Source organism: Centruroides sculpturatus, unplaced genomic scaffold, assembly GCF_000671375.1.
Source record: "Centruroides sculpturatus isolate CEXI.00-Female unplaced genomic scaffold, Cexi_2.0 scaffold42, whole genome shotgun sequence".
NCBI lineage: Eukaryota > Metazoa > Arthropoda > Arachnida > Scorpiones > Buthidae > Centruroides > Centruroides sculpturatus.
In genome coordinates, this window is record NW_019384399.1 from 1,109,801 (window position 1) to 1,131,942 (window position 22,142).

At 31.6% G+C, this 22,142-nt stretch overlaps 1 protein-coding gene across 1 annotated transcript in view; it reads right to left on the reverse strand.

Moving 5' to 3' along the window:
- The window catches only part of LOC111618570 (E3 ubiquitin-protein ligase RBBP6-like), a 169,765-nt gene that overhangs the window by 33,788 nt on the left and 113,835 nt on the right, over positions 1–22,142 (reverse strand). The window contains exons 8-13 of the mRNA XM_023360128.1: positions 17,201–17,319; positions 16,961–17,130; positions 15,613–16,087; positions 6,981–7,236; positions 6,698–6,785; positions 3,758–3,857 (exon numbers count right to left, since the gene is read on the reverse strand). Of these exons, the coding sequence (XP_023215896.1) occupies positions 3,758–3,857; positions 6,698–6,785; positions 6,981–7,236; positions 15,613–16,087; positions 16,961–17,130; positions 17,201–17,319 (1,208 nt within the window). The remainder of the gene's footprint in view (positions 1–3,757; positions 3,858–6,697; positions 6,786–6,980; positions 7,237–15,612; positions 16,088–16,960; positions 17,131–17,200; positions 17,320–22,142) is intronic.

Genomic DNA, 22,142 nt, shown 5'->3' on the forward strand with positions numbered 1-22,142 from the left:
TTTTTGGAATGTTTTTTAGGTTCACAAATTTTTGCAAAAATTTTTACCCGCGCAAAAAAATTTTATCGCGATTTTAATTAGCCTTTGATAAGGCTCGATTAAGGCTTAATTGTTTTTTAATGGAATTTTTTTTATCAAAATTAATTAATCGTTCTAAAGTTGTAGTGCACGGATTTGACTTCGGTAAAGTTATTTAAAGCTGCTTTCTGATGTCAAAAACGACCTCCAAAAGTTTTTTAATTTTTTTAATCAATCGATTTTTTATATATTAATTTAATTAATTAGGGGGGGTCGGAAATCGCAATTAAAATTTTAATTTTTTAAAAATATTTTAAAATATCCGTGTCTGTCATATTCACCCTACTTTAAACCCTTGTCCTCCCAAGACGTCTATGAGAATGCCCTGGGAAATCAGACTCCAGCTGTGTTCAAGGTCATCCAGCTGTGTAAACAATGACTCATTGGTGTTAAATTTCACAGAAAGGCGAGACAAAGGAAAATAAAATTTGAAGCTTTTTCTTCAAAAGTAACGCATTTCTTTCGTTTTTTTCAGTTTTAAGTATTTTTATGTATTTTTATGCTTAATTACATCATAATTAAAACCAGTTGGGCGTTAAGGGATTAATGCTCTAAAAGCTGCGGTCTTGTACGAGCTCGGATCACATGACCCGGTCGGAATATATGATGATGTGGCTCCGGGTTTATGATATACCGACGTATTGATTCCCGAGCTATCGATCTTGATGCTAATATCCAGAAAGTGTACTTCTGATGGGTGAGATTGCTCTATTTCTAGAGTCAACCCGTGTGGGTTATTGTTGAAAGAATCGACAAAGGTTGTTGCATCTGGCGTTGTTTTCCAGATAATGATGATGTCATCTATATACCTCCTATATTAATTCACAACATGCTCTAACTCACCCATGTTAAGTGGTACTGTAATTTATGTTCTACTTTCAGTAGAACAGATTTTCTTCTCTTAGTAAGCAAAGATGGGTTGATCTCTGATTGTAGAGCAATTCAAACATCTGGTTTTTGCAGAGCATTCCACTGTACTCGGAAAACAGGGGTTAAAATTTAGGAATGACCACCCCTGTAAATGGATGCGGTCCCATGTAAACAGGTGTTATCTTGCATATTGAGGGTGCATACAGCAATGCCAGATTTGATTACTTTGCACCAAATTTGGGCCTGTTTTTACTCTTTTGGCATGAAAAAATATTATCTACTTTTCAAACAAACTTCAACAGAAGGAAAAAAAAATCAGACTTCTTTTAGCTTTGCTTTCCTTTGATATACTGCTCTAAACTTAAATGGTGAATACTCTCTTCATTTTGTTTGACTTGAAAATCATTTAGATCATTAATTTATTTTAGTAAATAAATTTAATTTTATTTAACTTTATTTAGTAAATTAATTCAAAATATTATAATTTAGAGATTTCAACTGCTTATTAATCCTTAATGCATAAATTATACAACCTCAACTCTGAAAATTGTTAATACAAATTTTTCGATAAAGTGAACTAACTACTGTTCCCTAGTGATTCATATTAATATGAGTTGTCTGTATTAAAATTATCACGAATGACAGCCCGACCACATACCTCTAGTCAAATTACTTTATATGTAATTATTAGCCTTATTACAGCTGGATAATATGGCAGATTGTTTGGCATAATGATAATTGTTTTAATTATCTGCCAATATAATATCCAATCTATCTTCATCAATCATAAATTAATGGATTAAAAAATTTCATCATTCAATCAATTCAATTCAATCAAAACAATTCATTCATCAATCAATCAAATTATAATAGTTTACTGATTGTTAATCAATGTAGATGAATAAAATGAGTACCATTTAAGCCATCTCTTTACAACTTTTATAACTAATGACATTATTCCTAAACTTTCTACTCTAAAACATATGGTATTAAACTTTTCATTCAAAAAATGTGCACATTGTTATAAAATTATAGAAAGTATCAATCTTAATTATATACAACATAGAAATTTAAAATTCAAATATCACAAATCAACACAGCTGAGAGAGTAAATACCAAACGTTATGGAAACAACAAATACAGAAAGAAGAAATACATTTAAAAATTAGGAAACTGACAAAATATTAATATACTAACAAGTAAGCTTGGCATTGCCCAAGCAAAAAATACAAGCAAACATTAAGATTATTTCATACTTCTAATCCTTCAATTATATTATATTATAGTATAGTATTTGATTTATACAACTATAAAGGTTACCTTATGTAAGTGTTTATCAAAGTGAACAATCTAACACATTAAAAAAATTTCTTTAAATTGTATACAGTAGAGCAGGGGTTCCCAGTTAATTCAACCAAAAGTAGTTATTGACCTCCTCCCAGAAGAAAGGATGGTCAACGACTACTAATTAATATTGGTCTACTATTAACATTTGAAAAGTGATCCGTGTTGGATAGGTTGTGATAGCCCCAATGTGATGAAAGTTGCTAATCTTAACATCCAGAAGACTTGATATAAGATTTGTTTAAATAAATAAAAAAATCCCATAAAAATACAAAAATAATTGCTTTTATATGATCTTGTAGAAAAAACTGGTAAAACCAGATTGATAAAGTAAAGCTAAGCAGAAACATAGTAAAGGAGAGTTTTGAAAATTGTGGTATAAGAATAGTGGAAGCAGATTTAACAGCAAGACACAACATGTGAATAAAGTGCATATTACACAGACTACAACTTCAGGAAGTTTTGAATGAAGCAATCTCACCGTGATAATAAATAGGAAAAATAAATATTGGCACAGAAAAAGACTTCGAGCTTTGTACCTTAAAATTGTTCCATGTACAGTACAGTACAGTACAATACATTAATTTGGCTGAACATTGTTAGAACATCTTTAAGCAGTACCAGTGAAGGAAGTTTGGAGCCATGTGTTTATGAGTTAAAAAGTAAAGATGAAATCAGGGGAGTGTCCAATTTTGTGATAGTGAAGTATGTCCACGTGAATTATTGCATTTATAGAAAAATTATTAGAATTGATTTGGTTTACTTAATTACAGCAGCATGACATGTGAGCAATCTGCCAAGGAGGATACATCTCAGAAAGACTTATGTAAAGCTGTCCCCTATTTAGGTGTTACTAACATGAAGAAAATGTAGAAAACTGCACACAACCAGTCTGTTGACCATGTGCAAACCCATAACAGACTACTGACGTTTGGTGATTTTATACACTCGGTTACTGGAGGGTACTTATTGGGCTTCATTTTGAAAAACTCACAGACTATAAATTCACTGTTGTCCATCTGCTGTCTAACCCTAACCAACTAAGAGTTAGATAGATGAATGCTGAGACCAGATATGGAAAGCTTATGGACAGGAGGCCTCAATTAACTATATCTGAACTTCCAATACAAATTGAATGTCATGTTATTTCAATTAAAAATTTTTGCCCTAAATGGAGTTTGATACATAACTGTCACAACTCTATTGCTAACAGAAAAAGTATGATGTACAGGGGCAAAACACTACTTCACTCCACACAGGAAAATTCTATGTGCTACCATCTGTTGCAGTAATGGCTTGCCAGAAATAGTTGGGGTCTTGACTATGAGGCCATCAATGCTATTTACGACTGTGTGTTCATGCCCATCATTTGCTACATTTCAGTTGTCTGGAGTGAGGCAGCCTCCCAATCTCACAACCACTGTCAGCTTAGAACAGCCCAGCATCTTGCTCTCCTACAACTTACTCATTACTACTGCACTGTTTCAAATGCTCTTCCTGTTCTTGCAGGGAAAGGGAAGCCTTCCATTCTCCGTCAAATCCAATACTGTGCTGGGCAGTTTCTGCTGTCCAGAGGAAAGAGCATCACTATTTCTAGTAATATGTACAATGCGTCTTGCTACGAGGTCAGCAGGCCTTTTGTGGACTTGCCTCATCCAACACATAGGAGGGGCCTTGGACCTCGTGATTGCCCAAACCAACATTGAGGTTTATACCAATGGGTTGAAAACTTCATGGATACTGCAAGAGCTTTTGTCATGCATGTTAACACCAATGAAGTTCATCACAACACTTATGTTCTGCACCCAGAGTGTTCAGTGTTTTAGACCGAGATGTTTGTTGTGTTTAAAGCAATAGAGTTTTGCAACATAAAATTTAGCATTAATGACATCTCCATCCTAACTGACAGCTTTGCCACCATCCATGTATTAACTAATAAAGATAGCACCCATCCCATAGCTAGAGATATTCTTTCTTCTGCTGCCCAGACCAACAACACTTATGGTATTAAATGGATTCGGGGACACTGTGGCACTATGGGAAATGAACATGCTGATTCTCTTGCATGTGCAGTTACTCTACTTACAAACACTGATCCAGCCTATAGTTATCTACCAGCTTCCAGACTGAAGCACTTTTATGGCATGACATCATTGCAGCATGGCAGCGAGAATGGGAACTCATTCCTGAGCAACACCCATCAGTTTATCCTGAGCATCAAAAGATATCTTTGCTGGAACTGATTTTACCCCATCACCAAACTTTACTGTTTCTGTCTGAACACGGACAGTTCAATGTATACCTTCATAGGTTCAATATCATTGGCATGAACTGCTGCCCCATCTGCGAGATGTGGGATGGGGTGAAACACTATCTGCTGTCTTGTTCAATGCTAGAAGATATAAGGCATCAACTCAAGCAGCTCATGGATGAAGATAATCTTGACTGTCCATGTGATCTAGAATTGGTACTGTATAGCAAAAAATACTTCTGCCTATTTAGAAAAATTGTCAAACTATTTCACAAGAACAATGATCCAATAATGGACTGTTCATCTCTTCTGTCTTCAACGTACTGCTAAATGTTACACTGTCTTTTCGTGGCATACCCTAATGTTTATTTAATGTATGACTGGCTCGGCACAATGCTTGTCCATTTTGATCCATTATATTTTCCCTGTACAGTACATACATGATTATACTGTTTTGTATATAATGTGTTGAACTCACCATGCGAATTGCATTGCTTATTCATTGTATCACTGAATTTGCATAATGTCTGTTTAATTCATCCTATCTTATTTTTCTTTTATTTTCTCCGGTATTATTTGGTTACTTCACTCAGCATGTTTCACCAAGGTATGCTCTACATTTTCTTCCTGATTGTGCCTAGCAGTATCGGGCTGAATAAAGATTATTTTGTCTGTCTGTCTGTTGCAGTAATGGCATAATGGCATGTAATCTATTTCACACTATATCATTGTTGCAGTAATTAAGTGAATATAATATATATATTTTTAAAATTATATCTTTTTTGTAAAAATTATATTTACTTTATTAGTTTCTTAAATTTTTGCCAATAGATGATGCTACATGTAAAGTTAGAAAATCAAATATAGACAAAAATTAATTTATATGTAAAAATCCATCAATATTTTGGTGTAAGATGTATGACATGATCTAAGTTGGAAGTATGTGAATGCAACTTCAGAGTTTCATAGCACATGGTTGAATGGCCTAGGTATGCATAGCAAACAAACAAACATCCTCATTTTTATATATAAATGAAGAAGATTAACTTATTCGATGTTGAAATTTTTTTTTGTTGCATGTGATGCCATGTTGAATTTTCGTCGATGTTAAGCCTATTTTTTTTTTTTTAATAATAATCGTGTTTACTGTATCGTAAAAAATTATTTTTTTATGTTTCACAAACAAAATATATATATTGAATANCAAACGAAATATTGATCGGCTTTCACATACAATCGCCCAAAGAAAACTGAGATTATTTTGGGGTATATATCGTTACTTCAAAGCCAAGAATTCAGAGTATAATCAATAATTTTCAAATGCAATATACTCTGCAAGATTTACTCCACAAAACATTGATGCTATGAGGAAAAGTGTTGATATATATCCAGGACCTTTGTTAGACAACACAAGAAATTGGTGCTACTTCAACAACTGCATGGAAAATTTTATGGAAGGATCTGCAGTTTCACTTATACAAGATTCATTTAATACTACAGTTGCAAAATGACCATAAATGCCACCATGAATGGAATTCAGAAGTGTTACAGATGAGTATTGAAAACCCAAATTTCTTTGAAAATTTCATTATGTGTGACAAAGATAATTTTGATTTAAGTGGATCTGTTAACAAACAGAATAGTCAGTCTGGGTAACAGAAAACCCAAGATTAATTCATGAATGACCTATTCACCCTAGTAAAGTAACTGGTATGTAATTTCGGCTGATGACATCATTGGACCCTCTTTGAAGATGACAACAAAAATGTTGTTACTTTGACTGCTTATTGCTATAGAACAGTGTTACAAAACTTTCTTTTGCCTAAAACTGATATAAGGATTGCAGCATATGTGGTTCTAACAAGATGATGTAATATCCCAGGTTATTAATCTTCAAACAGGGTGAACAAAACTGTGCACCACACACACAAGCATCCATACACACAGAAATTATCCCCATATTTTTTTTTGCATTTCTCTTGATGCTTCAAGTTGTTCTAAGTCCAAAAATGTCTTGGGGGTCATTTTTTGACTGATCACCATACTTTATTTTTGTTATATATAACAGCCAGGAAAGTAATAAGTTGAAGTTAAAGTTGTTTATTCATAATTAGTACAATAAATCACATATTTAAAATTCAATTCAAAATTTACCATGGGACGGTCCTCTAGAAGAATTAGATCGTGACTGATACTGTCTTGAATGTTGATTTTGAAGACATCCACTGTAAGTATTGAATCCCTAAAATTTTAAAAATAATTTATTTAATCTTTAAAGAATTCCAATCATAAAAAAATATAAAACTATTCTATATTCTTAAAATATATTATGGAATGACTCATTAAAACTTACTAGCATTTAAGAGTGTTTAATATGTAATGACATGATGTAATGACATTAATTTTTAACATGATGAAATCTTTTGCTTTAACTTACCGAATGCATATATTTTGGACCACGTGTAGTAATTGTCATAATAGTGTTTCCTGATATATTATCCATTCTTGGAGATAGTGAATTATCACCTTGACTTTCAATACAAACACCATCAATAGGAAGTGATGAAACATAAGGAGAATCTAATGTGTTCTGCAATGCATCAGTAGACAATTTCTGATCTGTAACCAACTCAGTTTCTAAATCAACAGGTGGTTCATCAGCTAAAGGAGTTCCTGGTTGATTATCATCAAGCCTAAAAATTAAATCATATAAATATTTAAAACACAAAATTTTGAATTTACAATTATATATAAATATATATATTAAAAAAAAATAGACTGTTTGTTAACAAAGTCAAAAATAAAGATTTATTAGGTACATTTTCAGACTACTATTTAGCTGAAGCTGTTTGAGTTTTCTTTTCATTTAATTAAGGTTCCAGTTTCATTCCTTTCTTATATAATTACAGTAATACCTCGAACTTACGTGATAACCGAGCGAGGTGGGACTGAGCGATAACTGTGTAAGTTGAATTCACATAAGTTGGGGTATAATTTCGCAATTTGTGTAAAATCCAAGTCGAATGTATGTAAGCTAATAAATGTTCTCGTTAATCTTATATCGTCTTTTGATTCGTTCATGGTTACAAGAAATCATCACATAGAGTCTCTCAAGTCTCCGTAGATATTGTGGTGGTACACCAATGTATTTTTTTATTTTTTCATATATGTTTTATATATTTTTTTCTATTTTTCCTTCCTTCCTTCTTTGTCCTTTTTTCATTTGTTTATACTTCCTGGAACTTTCTTCCAAGTATGGTTGATGGGTGATCTGGTTAGAGGACAAAGGAAAGGAATAGCCCAGAGGCAAGAGGGAGAGACGAGAGGGTCACTTTTTGCTTGAGACCTGGAAAAGGGAAGACACGTCGGAGAGGTCTCCAGGTCATTTTTTTGCACTGACTGGAGAATGTAATGAAAGGTTCGAAAGAAAAGAAGGTACAAGGCCCAAAGAGGAAAGAAGTATCGTGATTAAGGACATCTGAACACTGAAAAGCCAAACGAAATATTGATCGGCTTTCACATACAATCGCCCCCCCAATCCAGGATGACATCATCCGACCATTGCCACTTTGATCGCCAACTTGGGTATCCATTCTTGCTTGAAACTATATTTCTATCTATCCTATTATCTATCCTTTTCTCTCTTTCCCTTATTAGAATAAGTAGATTTAAGTTATTGATAAGTATTTTCTTTGTATCGCGATAATTTTATTCTGACTGTGGACTCAAAAAGGTTTTGTTTTGAGAGGAAATTAGGAGTGTCGGAATCCAGATGATCCTGTAAAGTGAAAATATACCGGCAAAATAAAAGCACGTTTTATTGTTTTACCATATGCATCTTTGTAAAAATAAACCTCACTATGTGCATATGACCACAATATAACAAACACAGAAATAACACAAAATAAATAGTAGGCCTAGCTATGTGTCAATTTCGTGCAACACATCCGAACATGTAAGCTGAACAATAGTGGGGAGTGAGTAATCAAGAGTTGCGTGATGTTCAAACAAAAGACCAGGGCTGTGGAGTCGCATAAAAATCTACCGACTCCAACTCCGACTCTTCCTTACCATCCAACTCCGACCAGGGGTGGATGAAAGAAACCCAGAAATTCTGATGTCATCACATGACCTCAGAATAAAAGATTCAATAAGTAGAGTTCTAATAAAGATAGAGCATAGAAACTTTTTATTCCAAAGCTAAAAGACTTCTCAAAGTAATATATAAATATGCATTCGATAATTTTTACTTTTCCGGCTGTTATATATAACAGAGGAAAAGTGTAACACTAACTCAAAAAATGACCCCTCCCAAATTTTTGGACTCAGGACACCTTGAAATTTCGAGATATGCAAAAGATTTGAGGTTTTTTCTATATGTGTGGATGTTAGACTGTGTGTGTGGGGCATGATTTTGTTCATCCTGTTTGAAGCCTAATAATTTCTGTGGTTTTTAAATCGGAGTCAGATGGTTTAACACAGGAGTTAGTTATTAATTTCAAAATTTTTTGCTCGCGCGAAAAAATTTTATTGCGATTTTAATGAGTCTTTGATAAGGCTCGATTAAGGCTTAATTGTTTTTTAATGGGAATTTTTTTATCAAATTTATTTCATGGTTCCTAAGTTGTAGCGCACGGATTTGACTTCGGTAAAGTTATTTAAAGCTGCTTTCTGATGTCAAAAACGACCTCCAAAAGTTTTTTAATTTTTTTAATCAATCGATTTTTTATATATTAATTTAATTAATTAGGGGGGGTCGGAAATCGCAATTAAAATTTTAATTTTTTAAAAATATTTTAAAATATCCGTGTCTGTCATATTCACCCTACTTTAAACCCTTGTCCTCCCAAGACGTCTATGAGAATGCCCTGGGAAATCAGACTCCAGCTGTGTTCAAGGTCATCCAGCTGTGTAAACAATGACTCATTGGTGTTAAATTTCACAGAAAGGCGAGACAAAGGAAAATAAAATTTGAAGCTTTTTCTTCAAAAGTAACGCATTTCTTTCGTTTTTTTCAGTTTTAAGTATTTTTATGTATTTTTATGCTTAATTACATCATAATTAAAACCAGTTGGGCGTTAAGGGATTAATGCTCTAAAAGCTGCGGTCTTGTACGAGCTCGGATCACATGACCCGGTCGGAATATATGATGATGTGGCTCCGGGTTTATGATATACCGACGTATTGATTCCCGAGCTATCGATCTTGATGCTAATATCCAGAAAGTGTACTTCTGATGGGTGAGATTGCTCTATTTCTAGAGTCAACCCGTGTGGGTTATTGTTGAAAGAATCGACAAAGGTTGTTGCATCTGGCGTTGTTTTCCAGATAATGATGATGTCATCTATATACCTCCTATATTAATTCACAACATGCTCTAACTCACCCATGTTAAGTGGTACTGTAATTTATGTTCTACTTTCAGTAGAACAGATTTTCTTCTCTTAGTAAGCAAAGATGGGTTGATCTCTGATTGTAGAGCAATTCAAACATCTGGTTTTTGCAGAGCATTCCACTGTACTCGGAAAACAGGGGTTAAAATTTAGGAATGACCACCCCTGTAAATGGATGCGGTCCCATGTAAACAGGTGTTATCTTGCATATTGAGGGTGCATACAGCAATGCCAGATTTGATTACTTTGCACCAAATTTGGGCCTGTTTTTACTCTTTTGGCATGAAAAAATATTATCTACTTTTCAAACAAACTTCAACAGAAGGAAAAAAAAATCAGACTTCTTTTAGCTTTGCTTTCCTTTGATATACTGCTCTAAACTTAAATGGTGAATACTCTCTTCATTTTGTTTGACTTGAAAATCATTTAGATCATTAATTTATTTTAGTAAATAAATTTAATTTTATTTAACTTTATTTAGTAAATTAATTCAAAATATTATAATTTAGAGATTTCAACTGCTTATTAATCCTTAATGCATAAATTATACAACCTCAACTCTGAAAATTGTTAATACAAATTTTTCGATAAAGTGAACTAACTACTGTTCCCTAGTGATTCATATTAATATGAGTTGTCTGTATTAAAATTATCACGAATGACAGCCCGACCACATACCTCTAGTCAAATTACTTTATATGTAATTATTAGCCTTATTACAGCTGGATAATATGGCAGATTGTTTGGCATAATGATAATTGTTTTAATTATCTGCCAATATAATATCCAATCTATCTTCATCAATCATAAATTAATGGATTAAAAAATTTCATCATTCAATCAATTCAATTCAATCAAATTATAATAGTTTACTGATTGTTAATCAATGTAGATGAATAAAATGAGTACCATTTAAGCCATCTCTTTACAACTTTAATAACTAATGACATTATTCCTAAACTTTCTACTCTAAAACATATGGTATTAAACTTTTCATTCAAAAAATGTGCACATTGTTATAAAATTATAGAAAGTATCAATCTTAATTATATACAACATAGAAATTTAAAATTCAAATATCACAAATCAACACAGCTGAGAGAGTAAATACCAAACGTTATGGAAACAACAAATACAGAAAGAAGAAATACATTTAAAAATTAGGAAACTGACAAAATATTAATATACTAACAAGTAAGCTTGGCATTGCCCAAGCAAAAAATACAAGCAAACATTAAGATTATTTCATACTTCTAATCCTTCAATTATATTATATTATAGTATAGTATTTGATTTATACAACTATAAAGGTTACCTTATGTAAGTGTTTATCAAAGTGAACAATCTAACACATTAAAAAAATTTCTTTAAATTGTATACAGTAGAGCAGGGGTTCCCAGTTAATTCAACCAAAAGTAGTTATTGACCTCCTCCCAGAAGAAAGGATGGTCAACGACTACTAATTAATATTGGTCTACTATTAACATTTGAAAAGTGATCCGTGTTGGATAGGTTGTGATAGCCCCAATGTGATGAAAGTTGCTAATCTTAACATCCAGAAGACTTGATATAAGATTTGTTTAAATAAATAAAAAAATCCCATAAAAATACAAAAATAATTGCTTTTATATGATCTTGTAGAAAAAACTGGTAAAACCAGATTGATAAAGTAAAGCTAAGCAGAAACATAGTAAAGGAGAGTTTTGAAAATTGTGGTATAAGAATAGTGGAAGCAGATTTAACAGCAAGACACAACATGTGAATAAAGTGCATATTACACAGACTACAACTTCAGGAAGTTTTGAATGAAGCAATCTCACCGTGATAATAAATAGGAAAAATAAATATTGGCACAGAAAAAGACTTCGAGCTTTGTACCTTAAAATTGTTCCATGTACAGTACAGTACAGTACAATACATTAATTTGGCTGAACATTGTTAGAACATCTTTAAGCAGTACCAGTGAAGGAAGTTTGGAGCCATGTGTTTATGAGTTAAAAAGTAAAGATGAAATCAGGGGAGTGTCCAATTTTGTGATAGTGAAGTATGTCCACGTGAATTATTGCATTTATAGAAAAATTATTAGAATTGATTTGGTTTACTTAATTACAGCAGCATGACATGTGAGCAATCTGCCAAGGAGGATACATCTCAGAAAGACTTATGTAAAGCTGTCCCCTATTTAGGTGTTACTAACATGAAGAAAATGTAGAAAACTGCACACAACCAGTCTGTTGACCATGTGCAAACCCATAACAGACTACTGACGTTTGGTGATTTTATACACTCGGTTACTGGAGGGTACTTATTGGGCTTCATTTTGAAAAACTCACAGACTATAAATTCACTGTTGTCCATCTGCTGTCTAACCCTAACCAACTAAGAGTTAGATAGATGAATGCTGAGACCAGATATGGAAAGCTTATGGACAGGAGGCCTCAATTAACTATATCTGAACTTCCAATACAAATTGAATGTCATGTTATTTCAATTAAAAATTTTTGCCCTAAATGGAGTTTGATACATAACTGTCACAACTCTATTGCTAACAGAAAAAGTATGATGTACAGGGGCAAAACACTACTTCACTCCACACAGGAAAATTCTATGTGCTACCATCTGTTGCAGTAATGGCTTGCCAGAAATAGTTGGGGTCTTGACTATGAGGCCATCAATGCTATTTACGACTGTGTGTTCATGCCCATCATTTGCTACATTTCAGTTGTCTGGAGTGAGGCAGCCTCCCAATCTCACAACCACTGTCAGCTTAGAACAGCCCAGCATCTTGCTCTCCTACAACTTACTCATTACTACTGCACTGTTTCAAATGCTCTTCCTGTTCTTGCAGGGAAAGGGAAGCCTTCCATTCTCCGTCAAATCCAATACTGTGCTGGGCAGTTTCTGCTGTCCAGAGGAAAGAGCATCACTATTTCTAGTAATATGTACAATGCGTCTTGCTACGAGGTCAGCAGGCCTTTTGTGGACTTGCCTCATCCAACACATAGGAGGGGCCTTGGACCTCGTGATTGCCCAAACCAACATTGAGGTTTATACCAATGGGTTGAAAACTTCATGGATACTGCAAGAGCTTTTGTCATGCATGTTAACACCAATGAAGTTCATCACAACACTTATGTTCTGCACCCAGAGTGTTCAGTGTTTTAGACCGAGATGTTTGTTGTGTTTAAAGCAATAGAGTTTTGCAACATAAAATTTAGCATTAATGACATCTCCATCCTAACTGACAGCTTTGCCACCATCCATGTATTAACTAATAAAGATAGCACCCATCCCATAGCTAGAGATATTCTTTCTTCTGCTGCCCAGACCAACAACACTTATGGTATTAAATGGATTCGGGGACACTGTGGCAATATGGGAAATGAACATGCTGATTCTCTTGCATGTGCAGTTACTCTACTTACAAACACTGATCCAGCCTATAGTTATCTACCAGCTTCCAGACTGAAGCACTTTTATGGCATGACATCATTGCAGCATGGCAGCGAGAATGGGAACTCATTCCTGAGCAACACCCATCAGTTTATCCTGAGCATCAAAAGATATCTTTGCTGGAACTGATTTTACACCATCACCAAACTTTACTGTTTCTGTCTGAACACGGACAGTTCAATGTATACCTTCATAGGTTCAATATCATTGGCATGAACTGCTGCCCCATCTGCGAGATGTGGGATGGGGTGAAACACTATCTGCTGTCTTGTTCAATGCTAGAAGATATAAGGCATCAACTCAAGCAGCTCATGGATGAAGATAATCTTGACTGTCCATGTGATCTAGAATTGGTACTGTATAGCAAAAAATACTTCTGCCTATTTAGAAAAATTGTCAAACTATTTCACAAGAACAATGATCCAATAATGGACTGTTCATCTCTTCTGTCTTCAACGTACTGCTAAATGTTACACTGTCTTTTCGTGGCATACCCTAATGTTTATTTAATGTATGACTGGCTCGGCACAATGCTTGTCCATTTTGATCCATTATATTTTCCCTGTACAGTACATACATGATTATACTGTTTTGTATATAATGTGTTGAACTCACCATGCGAATTGCATTGCTTATTCATTGTATCACTGAATTTGCATAATGTCTGTTTAATTCATCCTATCTTATTTTTCTTTTATTTTCTCCGGTATTATTTGGTTACTTCACTCAGCATGTTTCACCAAGGTATGCTCTACATTTTCTTCCTGATTGTGCCTAGCAGTATCGGGCTGAATAAAGATTATTTTGTCTGTCTGTCTGTTGCAGTAATGGCATAATGGCATGTAATCTATTTCACACTATATCATTGTTGCAGTAATTAAGTGAATATAATATATATATTTTTAAAATTATATCTTTTTTGTAAAAATTATATTTACTTTATTAGTTTCTTAAATTTTTGCCAATAGATGATGCTACATGTAAAGTTAGAAAATCAAATATAGACAAAAATTAATTTATATGTAAAAATCCATCAATATTTTGGTGTAAGATGTATGACATGATCTAAGTTGGAAGTATGTGAATGCAACTTCAGAGTTTCATAGCACATGGTTGAATGGCCTAGGTATGCATAGCAAACAAACAAACATCCTCATTTTTATATATAAATGAAGAAGATTAACTTATTCGATGTTGAAATTTTTTTTTGTTGCATGTGATGCCATGTTGAATTTTCGTCGATGTTAAGCCTATTTTTTTTTTTTAATAATAATCGTGTTTACTGTATCGTAAAAAATTATTTTTTTATGTTTCACAAACAAAATATATATATTGAATAATATAAAAAACAAAAAAAATTTTATTTTAAAAGTTTGTTTTAATATAAAAATTGTGACGCAAAGCGACATCTAGTATCAAAAATGTTCTGATGTAAACACGAAAATATTCGGGATCGCCCATGCAGGTCAATGAGGTCAACACGAATATTTTCGGGATCCACGTACAACAGGTTAAACAAATTTAAAATGTTTCATATAAGAAACTTTGCCAATGCAATTTTAACCTTTCTCTCTTCTTTCTTAATTAATGTTTTTTGCGATGCATTAATAAATGAATCTGATTTCTGACTCTCCTCCTTGCATATGATCTACAACCTAATTCTGTTTTCAAAAGACATCTTTTTTTTCTTCTTGCTTTTCTGATAAAATATCAAAATACTAGAGACTTTAGCTGACATTTTTGATTTGTAACATAAAAATTAACTAAAATTTAGCCTTGATACACAGTGCTAACCTTTATATTATATACTAATATATAATACAATATTTACTATTCACATAAGTTCACATGCTTTAATAATGCAATCTAATGGCTGACAACAGAATTGAACCAGACACATTAAAAATAATCTAAGTACCTCCCTTTTATTGTCTCATTAATTTTCTTAATCCTCCTGCAAATAAGTAAATTTTACCTTTATAAATATGAAAAGTAATTACAAATACCAAACTAGAAATATGCAAGATCTGCAAATAAAGAAAGCATAAAAATGGAGCTTCCACAATATTTCATACTACTATTCAAAAAACATTTACATCCCTATGAAAGCTGTTATACTTGACACTTGTCAATTTACCAGTTTATTCTAAATATTACTTACATTATTAATTATAATACTACTACTAATACTACTAATATTAATATTTAAGTTTTGATTCTTACTCTATTCCAATGTGTGTTGATTCATGTTTCTCCAAAGTATCATTATTTGGAGAATGCAAAATCTGTGACTCAGATTTAACTTCTTCGCAAACAACTGATGCTTCTTCTAAAATTTTTTCATGACATTCATTTTGAAGAGAATTTGATGCTTCATTTTCATTAATTATATGTGAGGGTGAACTTATCTGGATGGTAGGAGGTGTTTGAGACTGCAGTGGAGAAGGTGGAACCATAATGGTATTTACAGGTGAAAGATGCACTGGAGTAACAGCTGGAGATTGAATTTGTGTTATAGGAAGATTTTCAACAGGTTGGGAACGGCCACCTTTAACACGAGTGTAACCTGTCTCATTTTTGAAATTCATAACTTGAGTTCGTAAGAAGCGATTGGGAATTAAATTATCTGGTGATATATCTGTTTCATGACATACAGGACATTCATGATTCTCTGAATCCAATAATACTTGTCTGACACCTATAAAAGAGTATCATTATTAAATTAAAAATTTAACATTTTAGTGTTATAGTCTTTTTATCAACAAATAAGCTGGTATGATTTTATTCTTATTAATTAGCATTATAATTGTATATTATTATTATAATTATAACATTAAAAAAAATAATAATAAATCACCATTTCTTATTTAAGTACTATGATTTTAAATTAATATTGAACATTTAAAAAACAAAATTTCAATTTCAAATCACTTTAGTATTAAAAAAAAAATAGAAATTACATAAGAAAATCTGATCTTATTTAATAAATTCTGTAGTTCTAAAAATAATTTTTTAAATATTGAAAAATTGTTTTGTGTTTTTGTACACCAAAATATTATCTAATGAAAAATTCTACAGTTATACTTCAGAAACAAAATATATATATATAGCTGTATTGTATTACAATTAAAGTATAAAAAACTTCAACTGAAGCATTTTAAAAATTATCTAAGTAAACAAAAACAAAATACTGTTTTTAAAAATGTCACTAACAATTAATATAATACAAGTGTAATATGTATTAAATTTATAAATATATTTTTATATATTTTTATTTAAAATAATTGATATATTTTGAAGTTTTCCCCCCTCAGAATGTACAATTGTTATTTTCCATGTATCAAATAAATATTGTTATATTTAGTTAAATGCTTAGTAAAATCAAACCTATCTAAAATACACAGTCAAATGTTACTCAATTGTGAAACTTAGGCATAAAAAGAATTTACATTAAAAATAATATAACATTTTTGACAAAATAATACAATTTATGTATATTAATATAGTTTTGAAATTTTATTTTATTATTGCTTTAATTTGAATGAATCAGAATAAAGATATAAATAATTACATTCATCACAAAAGCTATCTCCACAACATGGTATGAGTACTGCATCCTGTAATAAATCTCTGCAAACCATACACAATAAATCTTCTGGGAGTTTTGGTTCAGGATCTGGTTCTGGTTCTGGTTCTTTCAAAAATGGTGGTTTTTCCTTTTTGACTTCTTTATAAGCTTCACTAAAATATATAAAATTTTAAACATATACATCTCAATCTTTATTTAAAAAATTATTTAAGTAAGACTTACTGATCAATAAGTGGGACTGCAAATTCTCCAGTACTAGTGAGAAGAGCACCTTTATGCTCTGGCCCATCAACAGGAACCATAAAGCTGCGTGGAATTCCTGTACTTCTTTTAATTTCCAACTATATTAATTACAATTAACTTTAGTAAATAAAAAAAATCATTGCTTATAATATTCAACTATCATATTTCCATGAATATAAGAGAATGCCTGCTTTATATTAAGTATCTAAAAACACTCACTATTTTTAAAAAACTTTTATAATATTGGAAGTGTATTTTTTTTTAAATTTTGGCTTTCTATTTTTAATAATGTTGCCACAGAGATGGCACTAAATAGTTCCCGTACCAATACCTTTATATTTAATTTACATTGTCACAGCAGTGCTCTTGTATATCAAAACAAGCTGGTACACATAAGAACATGTCTTTATATATGAAGTATACTTTTATAAGCAAAGCAGGATGTGTTTCAAACACAAAAAAAAAACAAGCAATTTTCATATATGAAAGATGCTCTTATTTGCACAAAAATATGTTATTACTATTTACATAAAATATATATAGAGAGAAAATATTTAACTATTTTTCAAGTATAAAATATTTAGTTATATAGTAAGTACTGTACATATAATTAAATATTTACAGTAAAAAGTTTAATTTTAATTTAACATTATTATATAGTATAACAAAATTAAATATCATTTTTATATTTCACTAGCTGTTACCCGCAACTTTGCCCGTGATGATTTTGCAAGCAAACCCCATTTATATTCAGCATTTCAACAACCATAGTAATTGTTATATAACACCTACCACTGAGAATGATGAGAATTGCTGAGAATCAAACAAACTGTTTTCAATTTGATCAATTTTCTGGAACGTTTACAATCGTTTTATGATCAAACCAATATGCAATAACAAATTTGAATTTAAAATGGTTCAAACATTTGGTAAAAAAAATCAAAATATATAAAAATATTTATAACAATGTTTGAAATGTTATCAATTTAATACACCTAAGTACTCAATAAATATAGTTGAAAACAAAAAAAATTGCATCTAAAATAGTACAGTAGAAGCCGTTCTTCAGGTTAAGCCTTAATGCTCTCCCTCTCCCCCCACAGGGGAATTTCAAAAAATCCCTTCTTAGTGTGTGTTTTCATGACATACCCTAATCGTGTACCAAATTTCACCTCTTTAGGTTCAGTGGTTTGTTCTGGGCAATAATGAATCAATCAGTCAAATACTCAGTCAGGACAAGTAATTTTATATAGAGTCTCGAAAACTTGGCCTAATGTGGACCGAAGGATGGCCAAGTTTGTGAAAATGCTGGGTTATCGGGAATGGGGTTAAAAAAAATAAGTATGAGTGTTTCCTCAGAAAATACGTGTATGTATTGTTTACTTGAGAATACAACAGAGAATAAACTGCCCAAATACCCTTAAACAAAGGAAAAGTACGTCCTTTATGAAGGCATAGAGCCTTTACTACATGAAAATGAAAATTAATGAATACACTGTGTACAGTAATTTACCTGATAAGACAGACCTCAGAAAAATACTTTATGAGAGCTTTTATACTTTTATAAAGCTGTCTATAATGAAAATTAATTAACTAAGGATTTTTTTGCCCTGCCAGGGTGTGGCCGAGTTATCCAGACTGCCAGGTTATCGAGTGCCAAGTTTTCGAGACTCTACTGTATTTAGATTTATATCAAAAGTCTGGAAAAAAATGTTTGAATTTTCTCTTGCTAAATGCAATTTAAAAACTGAACAATTTTATATTTATGCTTAATTAATCTTACATTAACTTTCAAGTGATTAGTGAAAATAACTAACTAAAATTTTTCTATTAAAAATTAGTTCAAATGTTAAATAATAAAGAGTTCTTATTTCATTTATAACACTATATAATGTTAACTTTATAACACTGAAAAAAACAATAAGCATTTCCATGACATATTCAATTCAAACTTGCTGTAAACTGCTATAGCATCAAAAACTTATTAATTTTCATGTAATAAAAATTTAAATTTTTAAAACTATTTATATCACACCAAAATATATAAATTATTAATGTTAAGTCTGGGCAGCATTTTTGGTCGACACTTTTGGGCATATTATAATTAACAATTCATTTAATTTTTCAGGTAAGATTATTGAAAATATTTGACATATGTAAAAGGAAGATCTATTTGCCAGTGAGCAAGTCAGATAATAGATCTAAGATTTTTCACCCAGACCCATTGGAGGAGACAAGGATTTTAGAGTTACTTTGGGGAGAACTGGATATTAAGGATGAGATAGTGCTATTAATTCAACTGAATTTAAAGCAGAATACTAAATTGGAAGGAATGATTGCTTAAGTTGATAGAATCTTCACCTAGGTAGAAAATTTGGATAAAGCTATTGTTAATTTAGAAACTAGATTTGAGAATTTTGAGAAAAAATTTGCACACAATACAGGCAAGGTTTCGTCAGTTGAAGGAATAGACTCGGAGAGTAAATTGGATGATTTTACATTAAGTCAGGAGCAGTTTGAGTGTTTTTTAAGGCACAACAATTTATTAATTTCTGGATTACCTGAGTTAAAAAATGATAACTTGCAGGTTAGAGACATAATATTGAAATAAAATCAAATGTTGATCACATCAATTTACAGCAGTGTTATAGATTGGGGCAACAACAGAATGGTAGAATTAGGTTAATTTATTGTAGTTTTTGAATTATGACAATAAATGTAAGATTAAAAGAGTGGCATTTAAATTAAAGGAATCCAGGGTATTTATAATGGATGACCTTCCCCCTCTAACTAGAAATAAAAGAAAAATAGTTAATAATTTTGCTACAGAAAAAAAGATGATGGAAGCATCAATTATTTATTTAAGTAATAGGAATACAGTGAAAGTTTATAAATATAATATAGTTTCTAAGAAAATGGAGGAGCAAATTTCAACTTGACTGGGAGCAGGCATATCAGTACTTTCATGGAACTGTGAAGGTATTGTAAATAAATCTAATTCTTTTTGGAATTTTTTATGTACCTTTGACATAATTTTCTTGATGGAGACCTGGTGGGATGGTAGGACTCTAATTTCTGATCTTCATAACATGAATAACTTTTCTGTTCTTTAGGAAACTGTTTATCGAGAGACTGATAGAGGTTGTTTTATTGGTAGCTGGATGCTTTTGATTCCTTAAAAGTGAATATTTTTGAAAAAGATAGGTATTGGATTGTTATGGAATTAAAATTAGGACATTCAGTAATTTCTTTTTGTTTTATGTATATCAAGAAAAAAAAAAATTACTGAATGTCCTAATTTTAAGAAAAGTTCTGCTTTATGGAATGATATTTGGACAGAAGTAGTTAAGTTGGTTTGCTGCTATAAGACTGATTTACTGGTTGGTGATTTTAATGCTCGCATTAGCATGGATCTACAGCAGTAGATTTTTGATTGTAATGAAGATCTTGATCAGGTTTGGATGTCATGATTATCACAAGATACACTGATAAATAATCACAGAAGACTGGTGTTGGATTTTTGTGAAGATGTGGGATATATAATTTTAAATTGCAAAGGACCATCTGTCTACAAAGGTTATTATACCTATGTGGGTGAAACAGGATGTTCTGGAATTAATTTAGCCTTGGTTAGGCTGACTCAGTTATCTATTGTAACAAATTTTTAGTGCTGGATAAAGTATATAGTAATCATTTCCCAATTAGTGTAGTTTTAGACTCTAAACTTAAAAAGAAAATATGAGAACCTTTAAAAAGGCTTATGGGTAATAGAGAATTTTTTGTAGGGAAGAATGTAGTGAAATGGTAAATTATAAATATAATAAGTTAATGTGTATAATTCAGAGTCAGCAAGTGTTAATGTTTGAGGTACTGGATTGTTTAATTAAATCTTCATTTTCAGATTGGTGCCTAAGGGCATTTGGAATGTCTAATTTTTCTATGTTGATACAGATTTTAGGTTGAGTATTGTTAGAAAATAGGCATCGAACAGGATAAGAAGAGCAAAGATTGAGGATAGTGTAGCTGTGAGTAATTTTATTAAACCACTATTTTATTGTGACTCGTAATTTAGGCAGAACTAAGCTTTTTTTTTTTTTACAGAGGATTAATAAAAGTGTGGTGTCTGCTGACAGTAAGCAGTTCTGGTAATTCATTAACTTTTTTGTTAAATCTAAATATAAGGAGCTTCTAGATCTTGATTGGGTGGCCCATTTTTCAAAGAAATTTCATTTTAGAAAATATTTACCAAATATATCTGTATATAATTGGTGTGTGAATTGACAGGATGATGTGCTGAATATGGAGATAAGAATAGGAAGTGGAAAAGGTTTTAGTTATTAATACAGATAGCCCTCGGTTTACGCCAGTTCAATTTACGCTGCTGCACAATTCGCGATTTTGCTGTGTAATTCCCCGATTTTCCCTATACCAGACTGATTTTTGTTTCAGTGTTGACGTATTTACCGAGCCGCGACATTGTACATTCGTTAAAACAAAGATTTTTATTGAATATATTTATTTTTTCTGTTTAATATTATTGGGTATGTATACATTTGCATTAAATTAATATTAAAATACTAAACGTTTAGGTACCCACTAGGGATTGTATACCGGTTTACCGATAAATTGACAAAAAAACATTCGGTAAACTTACCGGTAAATTTTTGAAATTTACCGGTAATTCGGTAAATGAAAAATTCATACTAGAAATTTTTATGTAGAGAATATTGTGTTTATAGATATTTAAAAGGGCTAAAGGGACATTGAAAAAAAAAAAAAAATAAGTGTAAGCAACAATATACCTAATTATTAATTTTATGTGAGATATTTTTTGTTTAATTTTAATTTAAACTTTCTTGGGTTTGAGAGGCACTGTAAATTGTACAGAAAGCTCTAGTTAGCATATGTGATTTGTGCTCTG